This window comes from Leucoraja erinacea, chromosome 18, assembly GCF_028641065.1.
Source record: "Leucoraja erinacea ecotype New England chromosome 18, Leri_hhj_1, whole genome shotgun sequence".
NCBI lineage: Eukaryota > Metazoa > Chordata > Chondrichthyes > Rajiformes > Rajidae > Leucoraja > Leucoraja erinaceus.
The window spans coordinates 24,479,095-24,498,948 of NC_073394.1; the positions used below are offsets into that span (position 1 = coordinate 24,479,095).

Below are 19,854 nucleotides of genomic sequence, written 5' to 3' on the forward strand. Positions count from 1 at the left end.
GGCATGCAGCGTCACACACACTAACTATCCCCCCCCACACACATGCTAATTACTCCCCTTGATATTATATTAACATTATTAATTTGCTCCTTTTACCCCATAAGCACCCTATCTACTGACGCCTAGCCCCCAACTTGCAGTCACATCTAGAGAGGGGGGCGGGGGTAGAGAGTGAGGGCAGAGAGAGAAGGGGCAGAGACAGATAGAGAGGCAGAGACCGAGAGAGAGGGGCAAGAGGGAGGGGGGGTGGGGGGGAGGAGAAGAGGGGGGTGGGTGGGGGGGGGAAAGGTGGGGGGGAGAGAGGGAGAGAGAGAGAGGGAGAGAGAGAGAGAGAGAGAAAGAGAGGAGAGGGAGAAAGAGAGAGAGAGGGGGGGGGGAGGGGGGAGGGGGGGGAGAGAGGGGGGGAGAGAGAGAGGGGGGGGGAGAGGGGGAGGGGGAAGGGGGAGAGGTGGTGGGGCTAGGGGGGGGGGCGAAGGTAGGGAGGGAACAGAGAGGGAGGGGGGAGGGAGGGGGGGGGGGGGGGGGGAGGGGTGGGGGGGGGAGGGGGGGGGGGGGGGGGGAGGGGGGGAGGGGGAACGGGGGGGATAGGGATGGGGAGGGGGGAGAGAGGGGAGGGGGGGAGAGAGGGGGGGGGGGGGGGGGAGAGGGGAGAGGGGGGGGGGAGGGAGGGGGGGGAGGGGGGGGGGGGGAGAGAGAGGGAGAGAGAGAGAGGGGGGGGGAGGTGGGGAGAGAGAGGAGGGGAGACATCAACTTTTTACTTCAACCCAAACCCCCCAAACAACCATTTGCAGGCAATGCCTTTTTACTTCAAACCAAACATATTTTCATTTTCAACCCACATTAAGGTCACTCACAGTTGAGTAGACATGTGTTCAGTGTTATTCAGAGCTCAGAGAGACGTGACCTCCATCTTGCAGAGACTGAGTGAGGCACACCACTTCCTGGTTTTATAGTCCCTCCCCCTCCCTCCAGCAGGGGCAGCAGAGAGAATGGTGATTAAAAAAAAACATTAAGATCTCTCTGATTTTTCATCGATGGGAAAAATCCCCTGGTCCAGGAAGGCAGACGTGGGCTCTGAGCGAGGTGGCCAAAAATGACGGCCGTAGGTGGAGGCGTTCTCTCGGAAATCGCAGCACAGTGGGCCAAAAGCGGTCAAGATCAGACTTTTAGTAATATAGATATACATATTGTGGTCTTTAATTATGAAAAGACATTCCCGTGGGATATTTCAGGGTTTTTATTCCAATCATTAGAACTGTGTTGAAATCAGAATAAATGTAACAAATGAAAAGATTAAAAGACATAACTCTAGATGCATTACAAAGATTTTCCTTCTGTGTTTCCTAGGACTCCCTCTTCCCTGTTTAGTAGAAATTCTTCCATGCTGAGTACAGACTTCCCCTGTGTTTTGTCTGTAGTTTAATGTAGCCATAGATACCCCTCAAATGAGACATCTGGAGCTTGTCTGGCTCTGTTCGTGGTTCAGTGGAATGGATAGACCAGCGTTAAGCAGGATGAAAGACGGCAGGAGAAAAACGGCAATGGTTGAAATGGCAGTTTTGCGAGGTGTGAATTCAGTGAGGGGAAAGCCTGTGCTGTTTAAGAGGGCCAGCTCATTCGACAAAAGCTACACATCCATTTCCATTTCCCCTTGAAGTGAAAGCTTTCCAGTGGCCAAGAGAGCAAAAATCTGAGTCAAGATGATGCAGAGGTGGGTGTGGGAATGTGAGGAGGCATAACAATTATGAGAATTTCCCATTGCTGAAATTCTCTCCTGGTTGGAACAAATGAATAAGGCAAGGAGTATATGATATGCCTCTGCCAATTCCCACTCTAATTTTCAGTTGTAATTCAGAATAAGAGCCATAATGCAGCTTCACTATAAATCACAGTTGAAATTGAATTTATATAAACATTAGGTGTCATACATGCAATCAAAAACAATTTAATTAGGTCTTCTTCTTTCGTGTCCATCTTCCATGTTTCAAATGTTGACATCGCTGTCATTGTCCATCCTGAAAAGGACACAAGCTTCCGGCGACAATCAGTGGGAGCCATCACTTGGTGCAATAGATGATGGTAGTAGCAGAATTAGCTCGGGATACTTCCAGTTTCTGATACTTCCAGCCCCGCGACGTGGACGCTTCTGCTATGGGGCCATTTAATTAGGTTAAATATAGATTCTCGGTCATAAACTTAAGTATTGTGTCATGAGGAGGTTGTGAGGAAGAACCAGAGGTTGTTTTGCCTCTTGGCCAAGTAAGGTTTCATTAAAGACTATCCCCTACTCCCAATTCCTCTGTCTATGCCTCATCTGCACCCAGGATGAGGTTTTCTATACTGGGGCATCAGAGATGTCCTCATTTTTTAGGAAACAGGGGTTCCCCTCTTCTATTATAAATGAGGTCACTTGGGTCTCCTTGATATCCCGCAGCTCCACTCTTGCTCCCCTTCCCCCAATTCATTACAAGGACAGAGTTCCCCTTGTCCTCACCTTCCACCCCATCAGCCGCCGCTTACAGCATATAATCCTCCAATATTTTTGCCACCTCCAATGGGATCCCACTACTGGTCACATCATCCCATCATCCCATCACCAAAATCAGACCCTCTCTCACACCTCCCGCTGCTGAAAGACTCATCCATGCCTTCATCTCCTCCCGACTGGGCTACTGCAGCTCACTTCTCCTTGGCATCAGCTCCACCTACATCAAACGAATCCAACTGATCCAGAACGCAGCCGCCCGACTCATCACCCACACCAAATCGTGGCATCACATCACTCCAGTCCTCAAACAACTTTACTGGCTTCCCATATCCCACCGGATCACCTACAAAATCCTGGTCCTCACCTACAAAGCCCTCCACCATCTGGGCCCTCCATATCTCACTGACCTCCTCTCCCCCTACCAACCCTCACGGTCCCTCAGATCCACAGCAGCCGGTCTCCTCTCCATCCACAAGTCCAACCTCCGCAGTTTTGGGGACAGAGCCTTCCCCAGGGCAGCTCCCAGGCTCTGGAACTCCCTCCTCCAACTGATCCGCAATTCCGTGTCCCTCACCATCTTCCAGTCCCGCCTCAAGACCCATCTCTTCACCTCTGCCTATCCTTAGCCCCACGTCCCCCTCCCTTTTCATCTGAGCTTGAATTGCCTCATATTGTGTTTTGAATTGAATTCTGTCTTTAATTTGTGTACTAGTCATGTCTCTACTATTTATTTCATTCGGCTTACATGTTTTTCCTCTACTTGCTAAATTTTTGTAAGGTGTCCTTGAGACTCTTGAAAGGCGCCCATAAATAAAATTTATTATTATTATTATTATTATTATTTCCACCCCCTTCTGCTTTCCGCAGAGACCGTTCCCTCTGCAACTCCCAGGTCAACTTGTCCCTTCCCACCACAAACTTTCCCCTGCAACCACAGGATATGCAACACATGTTCCATTTCCTCCCCCTTCGACTCCATCCAAGGACCCCGACAGTCTTTTCAGGTGAGGCAGAGGTTCACTTGCACCTTGTCCAACCTCATCTACTGTATCCACTGTTCCAGGTGTCAACTCCTGTACATTGGCGAGACCAATCGCAGGCTCGGCGATCATTTCACTGAACACCTCCGCTCAGTCCGCATTAACCTACCTGAACTCCCGGTTGCTCAGCACTTTAACTTCCCCCACCCATTCCCAATTTAACCTTTCTCTCCTGTGCCTCCTCCATTGTCAGAGTGAGGCCGAGCGCAAATTGGAGGAACAGCACCTCATATTTTTCGCTTGGGTAGTTTACACCCCAGTGGTATGAACATTGACTTCTCTAACTTCAAATAGCCCTTGCTTTCCCTCTCTCTCCATCCCCTCCCCCTTCCCAGTTCTCCCACCAGTCTTACTGTCTCTGACTACATTCAATCTATGTCTCGCCCACTTCCCTGACATCAGTTTAGTTTAGTTTAGAGATACAGCGCGGAAACAGGCCATTCGGCACATCAAGTCCGGGCCAACCAGCGATCCCTGTTACACTTGCATACACTAATAGCACTAGGGGGAATTTACTATTCTACCAAGCCAATTAACCTACAAACCTCTACTTCTTTGGTGTGGGAGGAAACTGGAGATCTTGGGGAAAACCTATGCAGGTCACAGGGAGAACGAACAAGCCCCGCACAGACAGCACCTGTAGTGAGGATCAAACCCGGATCTCTGGTGCTGTACCACCGTGCCGCCCCTGTTAACATGGGCTCTGGGAGAGGGATATGTGGATCCATGGAGTATGATCAGTTATCTTCTCTTCATTCACTCAGCGCTAGCATACTAACCGTGAGCTTGCAATTTGTCAAGACTGTCGATGATAATGGAGTTCAATGCCAGGACCCAGAGTTGCGAGTAATTACCCTTTATAAAACCTGTAATCTCCACTACTTCGGGAAAGCTACCATCTACAGATACCATGGATTGGGTGGCATAGCAGTAGAATTGCTGCCTCACAGTGCCAATGTCCTGGGTTCGATCCTGACTATGGGTGCTGTCAGTATGGAGTTTGTACGTTCTCGCTATCATAGCATGGGTTTTCACTGGATGCTCTGGTAGCCTCCCACACTCCAAATACATACTTTAGTGTAGGTTAACTGGCTTCTGTAAATTGTCTCTCGTGTGTACGATAATGCTGCTGTGTGAGATGATCACTTGTCGGCGCGGACTCGGTGGGCTGAAGGGCTATATCTCTAGTGTCTGAAGTTTCAAGTCCTGCTGCCATGGAGAAAGGTGTGTCAATAAGTAATTGGGCAAGAAAGAAAATTGGAAGATAGGCACTAGAAGATAATTATTATAATCACTTACGGTGATCGTTCAGCAATTGTATGGTTGTGTAATCTTTCCATCTATACATAACTAAAACTCTGATCTTGTGCTCTTCTGGTTTGCACGGTTTTTCTATTTGCCCAAAAACGGTAAGCGATAGCATACGATTTTTCGTCAGCTCACGCACCGTTCTCCTGTGCTGCAAGTGCAACATGTTTCGTTCCGATCGGTAGTGTATTGTAAACGTTAGCGAGGTTTAAAAATCGTATAAACCGCGCGTGCGCAGATCGATCTCCTCTCATGCCAGTCAGCACTGCGTGGATTGGTCTCTTCTCTTGTCACTCCCCGGGACAGTCCGCCCCTTCCTGCACCATCGCGTCTTTACTGGAGATGAGGGTGGCTGGCGGAGGGACCGGAACCGGCCAGGCCCAGCCTGGCGCAGTGTCAGAGATGTCGCCAAACGGAAAGTAGGGTGTCTGATCCCGACGGAGGAGAGCATCCAGCACCTGCTGTGAGTCCCTAACACACCGCCATCGCAATGCCCTGCAGCTCCAGCCCCTTCCCCTCTGGTCTCCCCCGCTGGATCCTGCCCCCTTCCCCCGTGATACCCCCCTCTCCCCCATGGCTCTTCCCCCGTTTTTTCTCTGAGCCTTCGAGAGGTGAGGGAGGGATTGGGGGAGTGGAGGAGGAGAGGGGAAAGAAGAGGGAGGGTGAAGAGGAGGGGGAGAGAATGCTAGGTATGAGGGGAAAAGCTGCGCCTGTGCAGTTGGGGGCTATGGGTGAGTGGTGGAATATTGCGTTGGGGGACCAATCCTCCTGTGTGTCAGGGACCCAACGGGTCCCACTTAGTTAAGTAATTGTTAAACATATTGTTAAACTGCTTAATTCTTACTGACATAATTGTAAAAAAAACGATCAGTAACAGAGGAATGAGAAAATTGCTTCTGGTTTTTTTTGCATCATCACCCATGTTGTATTGTATTTGGATTTTCAGAAGACATTCTATTAGTTGCCACACAAGAGATTGTTAAACAAAATTAGTGCAAATGGAATGAGAAGGTAATGTACTGGCATGGATTGAGGATCAGTTAACAAACAAAAAACAGACTGTAGAAATGAATGGGTCCTTTCTAGTGGCAGTGATTGATACTGGGGCCCCAACTTTTCATGATCTAAATCATTGATTTGGATGAAGGAACCAACCATAATATATGACTGTGAGGAGAATGCAAGGACGCTTAATGGCGATGCAGAAAGTTAAATTAATGGGCAAGGACAGGGAAAATGGTATGTATTGTGGAAAAATGTGAGGATCCCTGATTTAATTTTAAAAAAATAGAAAGATGGAGCATCTTTTAAATGGTGAAAGATTGAATGTTATTCCTTTTCAGCTGGACGAGGTTTATTTGTACACTGATCCTGAAAGATAGCATGGAAGTGCAGCAAGCAATTATGCTGGAAAACTGTAGTTTGGCCTTACTGCAAGGAGATTTGGGTATAAGAGTAGGGACATCTTGGTTTAATTATGCTAGGCCCTGCTGAGACGGCATCTGGAATATTATGTACTGGTCTGGTTAGAAAGGAAATACTTGCAAGAGAAGGAGTGCAATGATGTTTTATCAAACTGACTCCAAGGGTGGCTAGTTTGTCATTAGTGGAGAGATTAAGCAGAATGGCCTGCACTCTCAATAAAGGTCACCATCGATGAAAAGATACAAGATTCCTACCTGGGTAGATGAGAAGTTGATGTTTCCAATGACTTGTGTGACTGGGATGATTAGAATAAACGTCCAGTCATAACATAAGGAGCTAGTGAATCATTAGAGAATGAAAACACTTTTTCAGCCAGAGTCCATTAAATCATTGGTGGGTTTTTTTGCCAAGAGGGCTCAGTTGTTCAAGAAAGAGTTTGATAGATGTTTATTTATTATCATTATTTATGTTTATTTATTTGTGGGCAGCATGGTGGCGCAGCTGGTAGAGCCATTGTTTCGCAGCGCCAGAGACCCGGGTTGAATCCTGAATCCTGACCTCGGGTGCTGTCTCTGTGGAGTTTGCACATCCACCCAGTGACCGCGTGTCTTCCTCCAGGTGCTCCGGTTTCCTCCCACATCCCAAACTTGTGCAGGTTTGTAGGTTAATTGGCCTCTGTAAATTGCTGCTTGTGTGTAGTAAGTGGATGAGAAAATGGGATAACATACTGTAGAATTAGTAGGTGAAACGGTGATCGATGGTCAGCGTGGACTCGGTTGGCCAAAGGGCCTATTTCCATGCCAAATCTACAATATAAACCAAACCTAAAGCAAATCAAGGGATATAGGGTTAGTTGGGAAAAGTGTGCTGAGGTAAGTCAGCCTTGATTTTATAGATGAGATAAATGGCGTGATCCTGCTTCTATTTCTTGTGGTCTTACATTATGTGAATGCTGGGGATTGATTGTGAATGCCAGGGATATTCGATAGAATATTCAGTAACACACCGAATCATCAAAAACTTCAGAGAAGGTAGAGAATCGTAGTGTTCTTTTTGGAATTCCATCAATGTGCTGGGCCCAGAACAGAACTTCAGTGAGGAACTTGATGCTGCTGACTCTCTCCACTGACATCCTGCTCATGAAGATGAGTACATGGTCCCTTGGCACTCATTTCCTGGTCGACAATCAGCTTCTTGAAAACTGAACAAAGTCTCATTGAAACGTTTTAACATTTCTTATGGAAATGTGCAAGGTAAATGCAAAGACGATGATTCCTTTGTTATCATTGGTTATCATAAATAAGAGTCACAATTTAAAAATAAGGGGCCAGGCATTTTGAACACAGGTGAAAAGCACTTTCTTCATCTGGAGAACAGTGAATCATATGGCTATGGAGGATCAGTGTCTGAGGATGCTTAGAAAAGAGACGGATCGATTTTTTGATTGATAGATTTTTAGACATCAAGGAATATTTGGTTAGTGCAGCAACATGGTGTGCTGGTTATAAATTAATCGTGACCTTACTGAGCAACAGACCAGCAATGAGAGCCTCCTGGTTCCGTTTCAGTGTTGCTTTTACTTGTTATGTTTTAATGTTCTTTATATAAGGGTCACAAAATGTACAGCAGCAGAATCTAAATGAATTGCCTGACAAACTAATAATGAAGAGTGGCAATAAATAAATATAGTCTGAAATCACACACTGGAATATTCTGGAACATCATCAGCTTACTCTGCATGAATGATATGTACATAGTGGTTTGGAAATTCAATACGGTGGTGCAATAGATTAATTTATGCATTTGCATGTTTGTAAAAGAATCATCATATTATAGTACTGCCTATGTAAGGTGCACATAGATAGTGCATAGCTAATATTAATTCCCCTGTAATGCAAAGTGAATCGTCAAAGTATCAGCACTTTAACATAAGCACTGTAATATAATTCAATATGGACCACACTTAGGAAAGCAGGCCAAAAGCAGAAGATTCCCCAGTGCTGCAGGTTCTGGGAATGACCCCCACTGCCCATTGCAGCAAATGTTGATGATCAGTCAGTGCTGACTTCCCAGGGACAGCCATCATCCAAGATTCAAGATTCAAGATGGCCACACCAAGTGAAAAGCAGTAAGACACACAACCACATAAAATAAAATTTAACGTAAACATCCACCGCAGCGGCTCCCCACATTCCTCACTGTGATGGAAGGCAATAAAGTCCAATCTCTCCCTCTTTCTTCTCCGTGGTTGGGGCTGTCAAACCATCCGCGGTCGGGGCCATCAAAGCTCCCGCAGCCTGCGATCTGAGGCCCTCGCATCGGGGTGATGGAACTCCCTCATTGGGATGGTTGAAACTCACCACGGCTTGGAGACCTGACTCAGTCTCTAACCAGGTACCGCAATGTTTAAACCGGGTTCCAAGATGTTAAAGTCCACAGTCAATCCCCGCCATTCATATAATGTAAGGCCATAAGAAATAGAAGCAGGGGCACGCCATTTATCCCATCTGCAAAAGTACAATGGAGAACATACTGACTGGTTGCAACATGGCCTGGGTCAGAAATTAGAACGTTCAAGATTGAAGGAGGCTACAGAAAATGGTGGACATTGCCGATTCCATCACAGTTATTGACCTAATACCATTGAATGGATCTACAGAAAGCATTGCCTCAAGAAGACAACACATATCATTAAAGACCCATATCATCCTGGCCATGTACCACAGAAAAGAAGGTACAGGAGCCTGAGATCCATTACCTCTTGGTTCAGGAACAGTTTCTTCCCATCAACTATCATGTTCTTGAACCATCCTGCACAACCCTAACCACATTATGTCAATAACCTCATCCCTACCAAACCATGACGACTTTGCATTACTATGGCTTCTCTACATACTTTGGTTTTTGGACCATCACGGTCTATTATTAGATTAACTGATAACCTATTCCATATTCATTGTTGTGTTTGCATCTAATATGCCAGTAAAGCTGCAGAAAGTTAGAATGTCATTGTTCTGTTTCATATCTGGAACATATGACAACATTCTTGAATTGACTTGAAATTAATTGACTCTTGGAATGTCCAGAATAAATTTGTATGATTACTTAATTAACTCCTTCAAGAATTTCAATGGATTTGTGAAATACATTCCAATATGTCTAAAGTCAACCTGATCTCTGTAGAAGATGCCTTTGCATTTGTATGTTCGTTCATAATACCCGCAATTAGTTTTTCCCACGTGCATCTAACGGCCCATAATTACCACAATCACCCATTACTCCTATTTGCACTTGGGGAGAGTTGCCATGACTCCCGTCACGACGGGGATCTTTGGCGTCACAACAGGAACCCGTCAGCCGCGCCTGCGCAGTTGGGGGCTATGGGTGAGTGGTGGAATATTGCCTCTTGGACCAGCCCCATGTGACAGGGACCCAATGGGTCTCACTTGGTCTAGTCTTTTATAAACATATGTGTGGCAGTTTCTGATCATGGGTTGTGTGATTAGTAAAGGTGCTACAAAGTGGAATTCATTTTCTCGTCAGTATCACCACAATAGTGGGAGCAAGATAATTTGGTAAGAAAGATAAGAAACTCTCACATTGCCGATTATTATCTATCTATCTATCTATCTATCTATCTATCTATCTATCTATCTATCTATCTATCTATCTATCTATCTATCTATCTATCTATCTATCTATCTATCTATCTATCTATCTATCTATCTATCTATCTATATTTTCCATCTATACTATTACTAAAACTCTCATCTTGTCCTCTTGCCGGTTTGCGTTGTTTTTAAATTTGTGTAAAAACGGTACCCTATATCACTAGTATTTTTTCGCCACCTTACTCACCGTTCCCCTCTGCTCCAAGTGCACCAAGTTTTGTTCCGATCAGTGAAATATTACAGAAGTTATTGGTCTGGTATTTGCCGTGACGGCGACGCCCCTTCCGGCACCCGCTGTCAATCACCGACGCCGAGAATAAAGCTGAAGGAGTGGAGTGTGAGCTGTGTTCCGTGGGCAGGGGCTGGCTGTGTTCCGTGGGCATGGGCTGGCTGTGTTCGTGAGTGAAGAAGGTGAGCGCAACAGGCGCTAAGGACGGGAGCCGCTGAGTGAGTCCGGAGCCGGGTCCTGGAGCTGGTGAGTGCGGTCGGAGCCGGGGCCGGGGAACCAGTGTGCCCACACGCCCCCCCTCCCACACCCCCTCTCCCCCACACCCCTCACTCCCATACACCCCTCCTCCACTACTCCACCCTGGCTGCAGGATGCTCCGCACCTGAAGCCATCCCAATGGGTCCCACTTAGTCTAGTATACTTATAAAACTCTCATCTTGTCCTCTTCCGGTTTGCATTGTTTTTACATTTGCGCAAAAACGGTACACGATAGAGCTACGATTTATCACCACCTTTCGCCACATTCTTCTGTGCTGCAAGTGCAACAAGTTATGTTCTGATCGGTGGAATAGTACAAAAGTTATGAAGGTTTAAAAATCATAAAAATCGCCCCTTCCGGCACCCACTGTCAATCACCGGCGACGGGGAGAATAAAGCTGAAGGAGCAGAGTGAGCAGAGTGTGTTGAGCGAGTGCAGAGTGAGCAACGTGCAGAGTGAGCAGCGTGCAGAGTGAGAAGTGTGCGGAGAGAACAGCATGCGGTGTGAGCTGAGTGGAACCGGGAGCCGCTGAGTGAAGCCGGAGCCGGACCAGGAGCCGTTGAGTGAGGCCGAAAGCTGAAGGTGCGGGGTGAGCAGATTGCGAGCTGCGTCTGCGGCAACGACAACCCCCCCTCAGCCACCACCCCGCCCCGCCCACACACACACTCCCCCCCCCCCCCACACACCTCCCCCTCCACACACCCACTCCTCCCCCCACCCCCCTCCACCGCCACCCTTCCCCCACACACCCTCCTCCCCCACACCCCCCCTTCCCCCCCACATACCCCCAACCCCCACACAGTCGCACCTCCCCCACACAGCCCCCCTCGCTCTCACCCCCCAACACCCCCCTCCCCCAAAACTGCACACAATACTCCAGGTGTGGTCTCACTAGGGCCCTGTACAACTGTAGAAGGACCTCTTTGCTCCTATACTCGACTCCTCTTGTTATAAAGGCCAACGTTCCATTCGCTTTCTTCACTGCCTGCTGTACCTGCATGCTTACTTTCATAGACTGATGAACAAGGACCCCCAGATCCCGTTGTACTTCCCCTTTTCCCAACTTGACGCCATTTAGGTAGTAATCTGCCTTCCTGGTTTTGCTACCAAAGTGGATAACCTCACATTTATTCGCATTAAACTAAATCTGTCATGCATCTGCCCACACCCCCAACGTGTCCAAGTCACCCCGCATTCTCATAGCATCCTCATCATAGTTTACACTGCCACCCAGCTTAGTGACATCTGCAAATTTGCTACTGTTACTTTGAATCCCTTCATCCAAATCATTGATGTATATTGTAAACAGCTGCAGTCCCAGCACCGAGTCTTGTGGTACCCCACTAGTCACTGCCTGTCATTCTGAAAGGGACCAGTTAATCCCTACTCTTTGTTTCCTGTCTGCCAACCAATTTTCTATCCATGTTAGCACTCTACCCCCAATACCATGTGCTCTAATTTTGCCCACTAATCTCCTATGTGGAACATTATCAAATGCGTTCTGAAAGTCCAGGTACACTACATCCACTAACCTCGAGGCCCTTTATCAAATCCGGTTCATTACACAACACTAAATCCAGAATTGCCTCCCTGGTAGGCTCCAATACAAGCTGTTCTAAGAATCCATCACAAAAGCACTCTGCAAAGTCCCTTTCTTGGGGTCCAGTACCAACCTGATTTTCCCAGTCGACCTGCATGTTGAAATCTCCAATAACAATCACAGCTTTACTTTTGCTACATGCCAATTTTAACTCCTGATTCAACTTGCGCCCTATGTCCAGGCTACTGTTTGGGGGCCTGTAGATTAGTCCCATTAGGGTCTTTTTACCCTTACAATTCCTTAGTTCTATCCATACTGACTCCACATCTCCTTTTTCAATGTCACCCCTTGCAAGGGACTGAATTTAATTCCTCACCAACAGAGCAACCCCACCCCCTCTGCCCACCTGTCTGTCTTTTCGATTGGAGGTATACCCTTGAATATTCAGTTCCCAGCCCTGGCCCTCTTGCAGCTATGTCTCTGTAATTCTTTGTTGTAGTATATTCCCCGAATGAGTAGTGTCCAAACGTGTCAGGTCAGGGCAGCGAAACAAGGCAGAAAACATGTTCCGTTTGTGAAGCTGGAAGGAGATGTGAGGTACGTTAGGTAGATACCAAATGCTCAGCATGTCAGGCAGCATCTCTGAAGAAAGAGAATAGGCGACCTATCGGGTCGGAACCCTTCTTCAGACTGAAATGCCTGTCTATGCCATGCCTTTTTGTCTGTCTAGATGCCTCTTAAATGCAGTGATCGTATATGATTCCACCACCTTCACTGCCAGTGTGTTACAATATCAACCACTCTCTATGTAATAAAACTATACTATACTCTCATATACCATATAATTTTGTAGAGGAAAGAACTGCAGGATCTGGTTTAAATCGAAGGTTGACACAAATTGCTGGATTAACTCAGCGGGACAGGCAGAGTCTGAAGAAGGGTCTCAACCCAAAACCTCTCTCCAGAGATGCTGCCTGTCCCTCTGAGTTACTCCAGCATTTTGTGTCTTCCTCATAATTTTGTATATCTCTATCAGCCTCTTTTGCCCCAGGGAAAACAAGCTCATCCTAATCAATCTCTCCCCGAAGTTAAAATTCTTCAGAACATCCTGGTGAATCTCCTCTGCAGTCTCTCGTGTGCTATCAGATCCTTCCTGTAGTTTGGTAACCATAGAAAGGATCTGATGTCAATAGAACAAGTTTGGAGGAATATGGGGCAGCTGCAGGCAAGTGGGACCAGCTCAGTTAGACAACTTAGCTGACAAGTTGAGCCAAAGGCCTGCTTCTGTGCTTAAGAGATCTATGACTCAAAACTCCAAGTGCAGCCTAACCAGTGTTTTGTAATAAAGATACACACAAAATGCTTGAGTAACTCAGCGGGTCAGAAGCATCTCTGGAGAAAAGGATCTGGACCCCCAATTGTTATCTATCCTTTTTCTCCAGAGATACTGCCTTACTCCAACTTTTTGTGCCTATTTTCGGTATAAACATTTTGGGATAGGTTGGAAGTTGCTTCAGTGATGCTCGGTTTATTTAAAAATAGTGTCTCACGGTTTTACAAACGGTTAATTTATTTCTTGTAGAAATTGATTTAATCTTTAATTAGACAAAACACATTACCTATTCATACGAATAAAAAAGGATTGGTCAGGATGGAGTTGGGATGGGACAGGCATTGGTCGGGATGGAGTCGAGATGGGCCAGGCATTGGTTGGGATGGGGCAGGGATTATTCGGGATGGGGCAGGGATTGGTCGGGATGGGGCAGGGATTGGTCGGGATGGGGCAGGGATTGGTCGGGATAGGGCAGGGATTGGTCGGGATGGAGTTGGGATGGGCCAGGCATTGGTCGGGATGGGGCAGGGATTGGTCGGGATGGGGCAGGGATTGGTCGGGATGGGCCAGGCATTGTTTGGGATGGGGCAGGGATTGGTCGGGATGGGGCAGGGATTGGTCGGGATGGGGCAGGGATTGGTCGGGATGGGGCAGGGATTGGGCGGGATGGGGCAGGGATTGTTTGGGATGGGGCAGGGATTGGTCGGGATAGGGCAGGGATTGGTCGGGATGGAGTTGGGATGGGCCAGGCATTGGTCGGGATGGGGCAGGGATTGGTCGGGATGGGGCAGGGATTGGTCGGGATGGGGCAGAGATTGGTCGGGAATGGTCGGGATGAGGCAGGGATTGGTCAGGACTGGAGCGGGTCGGCGGTGGGTTTTTCCCCGGCTTGATTGGACGTGGCCTGGGAATGACAGGAGGACGGTTGAAATCCGTGAGATTGATGGCGGGTTTGGCGAGGGGGCGGTGGGTGGAGCAGCGCAGCCATTGGTCGATTGGCGGGCTGTAAATCTGTGAGGCTGTCTGCCGGCGATTGGGTAGGTCTGCAGGGGAGGACGGTGTGTCAGTGAGAAGCTCTCCGTTGCTTGCGGCCAGTCAACCTTGTCGAGTTGCTGTGTGTGTCGGTGTGCGAGTGTTTGACGGAACCATGGGGGTGGAAGGTTGCATGAAGTGCATCAAATACTTGCTGTTCGTCTTCAATTTCCTATTCTGGGTAAGTGGCAGGTAACGGGCATGAGCGTTTCCCACGGGAGGGGGATTCTGCCGTTGAACGCCAGCGTGGAGATTGGGCGGACCCCCGCGCTGTGTTATTGCAGACGGAGCCGCCAGCTCGACGCCCGGGTCTCGATCGCTTCTCCCCCGCGCGGGCAACTGTCTTTGTTCGCGCGCCCCCTCTCCCCGCCCTTTACCACCCGCGCTGATCACTCCGCTCCCCCCCCCCCCCCCCCCCCTCTTATCCTCTTATTTTCCTGGTGTGCATTGATTTACAATTGTTAGCTCAGAATTCATCTGGCACTAGTACCTCACCGAGTCTCTCGGTCTATTAAAAATAAACGGAGCTCTGACTGAAAGGGGATGAAACATAAGTACAAATATGATGGGGGTTTTTAAAGAGCGAATGATTTAAAAAAAACCGTTGTTTGAAATTATCAGAGGTTAGCAATGGAAAAAGTGGAGCATATTTTAGATCAAACGGATGATCTGTTTTGGTAGTGGGAGACTTGGGTGCGGTTCTTCGAATATTTTATGTTTGGCTTTGCAAAACGCACAAATAAATACGTCAATTAAAGGAGCAAAAGCGTGCAATATTGGATGTGGTGAACCTAAACAGCCCAGAGCGTGGGTGGCTTTCAAAATAAATTTGTCAACGTTGAATAAAATGTATCCCAGCTTAATGAGAAAAACATGGGAGAAAAGCGCTCAAGTTCTGGCCGCTACTTACTCATCCCTAGTCACGAACGAGAAAACTAGGGAGATTGTTTAAAAAAAAAAGTAGCGGATCAGTCGGTTTAGTTTGTGGGCAAAAAAGAACATTTTTGGAGAGAAATACTCTGATCCACTGTAGTCATCGTTTAGAAAGGTGAAAATCCATTGAAGGATATCGGCGTGAATTTAAGTAAATGCAAGTGGGGGGAGGATAACTAAAATATCAACAAGCGATAGCAAGTTTGACACATTTTGGTAAGGGCTTTGACAAAGTCTTGCATGACAGTCTAACTCTGGAAGTAAACATCTTGGAGGATGTTGGAGTCAACATGGTCTTGAAGTGGGGAAATTAAGTCTGGTTGATGGGATGTTTTAGTCGCCGTGAGAAGATCAAAAGTGGAATGTGTGCTGATTACACAATGTCCTCTTCCATTTGAATCTCTTCAGCAACTGAAGTAGTCTTGAGCCCACTAATCCCTATCCATCCCGCTTTCTTGGCTGATATTCCTAAATAGGAATGAACACAGCATTTTGCAAGTGACTGTTTGAGCCTGACTGTGTGTAGTTTGTTATTTGTTCCCACAGTAGATGTACGCAATTATGAAAGGAATAGATTGGGCAAACGCACAGAGTCTTTTGCCCAGAGTAGGAATCGAGAACCAGAAAACAGGCTTAAGGTGAGGTTGGGGGAGATTTAATGAGAACCTGAGGGGTAACTTTTTTACTCAAAGGGTGGGGGGTGTAGAGGCGGTAAAGGCCAGAGGCGGTAGTTGAGGCAAGTACTATCGCAAAGTTTAAGAAACTTTTAGACAGGTACATGGATAGAGTAGGTTTAGAGGAATGAGGGCCAAAAGCAGGCATGTGGACTAGTGTAGATGGGGCATGGGTTGGGCCGAAGGGCCTGTCTCCACACTGTATGGCTCTGAGCTTCATTGGCAGTGAAAGTGGTTTTTGGCAGGAGCTGCAGCTTCTGTTTCTAACTTTGTCCATGCCGAAAGTATGTGTTGTTTCACTTACTGTAAGACCCATTGATGGGCTATATTTCTGTGGCTGCTACTTGTTCTCTTCGCAGAAGATGTGATGCTTTAGTAGAGTTAGTCTTAGTGGTAAAAAAGGCATGTGGTATGCTTGCCTTCAATGGTCAGGGCATCGAGAATAAGAGTCAGGAAATCGTGATGCACCTTTCTTGGACTTTGGTTAGGCTGCATTTGGAATATTTCATACAGTTCAGGTCATCCAAATGTAAGGAGGTTTTGGAAAGCTGCAGAGGAGGTTTACCAGGGATGCTGCTTGGATTTGAGGATATTAGCTACAGGGAGAGGTTGGACAGCCTTGGATTGTTTTCTCTGGAATGCCAGAGTTTGTGAGGAGAGCTGATCAAAGTATATAAAATTGAGGCGTAGATATGGTAGACAGTTGGAACTGATTTTATTGGATGGAAATACCAAATACTAGAGGGTATAGCTTTAAGGTGAGAGGGGAAAAGTTTAAAGGAAATGTGCAGGGCAGGTTTTGTGCAGAGAGGGTGGTGAGTGGTTGGAATGTGCTGTCAGAGGTGCTGGTGGAGGAGGCAGATACAGTAGTGGCATTTAAGAGACTTTGGGATAAGCACAAGTATTATGTGCAGATAGATAAGGGTTGGTCTTGGCAACATGTTAGCACAGATATTGTGGGCCGAAAGATCTGTTCCTGTGCTGTACTGTTGTATGAATACGTGCATTGCCACTTGACCATATCTGAAGGGCTCGTGAGTGTGTGTAGCAGTTTTTAATTTTGGGAATATGGGCAGTGAGGAATGGGGCAAGTTAATTTTCTGTTGGCTTCTTGCAAACTTTGAAGTCGGATGGTTGTGGATGTGCAAAGACACCGTTACTTTGTGGTTCTACCCCATGAGTCCATCAATGTGACTTTTTTAAATGTTAATCTTAAATCGCCTTTCCAAACAGATCCCACTTCCAAGGATCCTCCTGTTTCCAGCAGGATTTTACTCCAACAGACTCAACTGTATTAGTATGGGTTCAGATGCGATATGTTTTCAGTGCTGATGCACATTCCTGAATATTTTGGGCACCTGAAATTGCATTTGGCCAAGTTCCAAGTGACCGGTGTGAGAAGGGTCTTTGGTGAAGGATAAGTTCCGTGTTTTTTTTCCTCTTCTAGTTGTTTATCCAGGAAGAGAGATGATCAGTATATTTATTTAAGGAACAGTGCATCCTTTAGTCTGTGCTTTGCCTAACCAGGTCCTAGTTTTTCCATAAGTCTTTATGGTACAAACATCATTTGCTCTAATTCTTTGCAAGTGAGTAATTTCCGGTAAACCAAATGCTTCTGAGTTGGGAGCTAAATATAGTCTCTACCTTTCAGCAGTGTATGAAAATTGCCATTGGATTTAATAATTTGTGTTGTGGGAAGTAGATTCATTTTACCACCTCTTCTTAACCATTTATCAACTTGATAATACTTAGAGAGTCCAAAACAAGAACGCAGCATAAACATGATTCTGACTGAATCATCTGTACCAACTTTGCTACATTGCTACATTTAATGAGTTTGGGTGCAGGCTGAGTAGCCCATCAACGACAGGAACAATTGAGAATGTCAATATATGTTTATAACCTAGTGAGAATCCTGATGAGGCTTGAGGTCTCTGTAATTATGAGATTATGAGATTACTTTCCAATTCTAGTCTGGAAATAATGTTTAAGTGTTGGTTTCTCTGCCATTTTTATGCACAAAATTCTTAAGATACTTGAGAAGGTAAATGCGGAGTTAACATTTCCTCTGCTAGGGTTCACTAGAACCAGGGGTCAGTCTCCAAAATAATGAATTAGACAGTTAGAACATGGATGAAAAGAAATTTCAACACACAGAAAATAGTGGATCTTTGGAATTCAAAGTACTTAGAAGGTAGTGTTTTTCATCGATTAAGGCAAATGAGGGATATGTGGTTGCTGCGGGGAAGTATTGCTCAGGGCAAAAATCACCCATGGAATTAGAAAATGGTGTGGCTGACATAACTTTATTTTATATACCTTGTGTTCTGGTACTTGTAATCTGATTCCTTTCACTTTCGAATTGGTAAATATGAAACTTATTTTAACTCGGTGAGATAATTTTAAGGCTGGTGAAAAGTGATGTCTCAATATGCAGGTTAACGGGCAAATCGAAAAGGTTTGTTATTGCCAAACACACATTTTTCAAAGCCTAAAAAGAGAAAAACAAATGTAGTCAACTCCTTAATGTTGAATGGGAAAATATGGTAACCACATATAAAGTGGGTGCAAGGTATATGTGTTGCATCTTTAGTTGTTGTTAAATGAAACTCCAAAGGAATAGTGACAGAATCTAACTCAAGAAGGTAGACAGAGTAGTTGCTGTGGAAAAATAAACCACAGATCTATTTGGGGGGAAAGTTTGTTAGAACTGTATTGGAGAAAGTTGAGAGTTTGGAGATGAGGTAAAAACCCAGGGTTTAATGTTTTTGTTTCTACAGCTTGCAGGAGGAGTGGTTCTTGGTGTGGCTCTCTGGCTCAGACATGATCCTCAAACCACTCAAGTGCTGGATACGCAGTTCGATGATAAGCCGGCTCCAAACACCTTCTTCATAGGTAAGAATTAAAACCTTCAATTCAATGATGCAGTTTTGGAAACTTAGTAAAAACAGAGTTGGAGCTGATAACAGTGCGGTGTAACTAAAGCTTCTCTCACAAAGGAACTGATAACCTAAGCAGTTCCTGTTAAAATTGAGTGCCATAATAAATATAGTCTATGTGATATTGACACATTGTGTTAAGAAAATATTCCAAATCCATTTGATTTCGTTAGGATAATTAGCTTCAGGTTTGTTACTCCTGATGTCTCTTCTTGCCCTTTAGACATTAGAGACACATCGCAGAAGCAGGCCCTTCACTATCGTGCACACTAGGGAGAATTTTACGATTTTCTTTTACTGAAATCCAATTAACCTACAAGGCTGTTAGTCTTTGGCGTGTAGGAGGAAGCTGGAGCACTTGGTGAAAACACATGCCGTCATGGGGAGGCTGTATAAACTCCATACAGACAGCACCCAAGGTCAGGATTGAGCCCAGCTCTCTGGCGCTGTAAGGCAGTCACTCTATTGCTGTGCTATTGTGCAGCTCATCCGAATAAGAGAAGGCCATGGGTCTGTGAAAGTTTTTTCAAACAGATGGTGAAGAATCTTTGGAATTATCTTCAGTCTCAGTCACAGAGTTTATTCAAACTTCAATTCTGGGTATTTTGTCAGTCAATAGCTTGAGGAAGAGTAGAGGAGGTGGCATTGTGAAAGGTTATCCACAATCTTCATGAATGATACAGCAGGCTTGAAGGAGAGGTGGATTTTAAGAAGCACCATGAAAGAAAGATGGAAAGGTTTAGGGAGGGATTCCAGAGCATGGAACCTCAAAGTTAAAATGTTTTTGAGGAAATTCAAAACTGATATTCTTATTCAGTAGTTTCCAAATGGCTTGTTCTTATTTATAGGAAACTTACTGGTAGTTTGGAGCAGTTTTGTGTGGTAATGATAATATTGATATCAGCTTTGAGGAAGTAAAAATGAAAGTAACTAGCATTGGTCAATTTTTTACACTTAACGCTGCTCTATGTTGAAGAATTTAA

The 19,854-nt window shown here is 45.9% G+C and overlaps 1 protein-coding gene across 1 annotated transcript in view; it reads left to right on the forward strand.

Moving 5' to 3' along the window:
• The first annotated feature begins 14,315 nt into the window (after window positions 1–14,315).
• Window positions 14,316–19,854, forward strand: part of cd81a (CD81 molecule a) — a 53,242-nt gene continuing 47,703 nt past the window's right edge. The window contains exons 1-2 of the mRNA XM_055649648.1: window positions 14,316–14,506; window positions 18,713–18,827. Coding sequence (XP_055505623.1) covers window positions 14,441–14,506; window positions 18,713–18,827 — 181 coding nt within the window. The 5' untranslated portion in view covers window positions 14,316–14,440. The remainder of the gene's footprint in view (window positions 14,507–18,712; window positions 18,828–19,854) is intronic.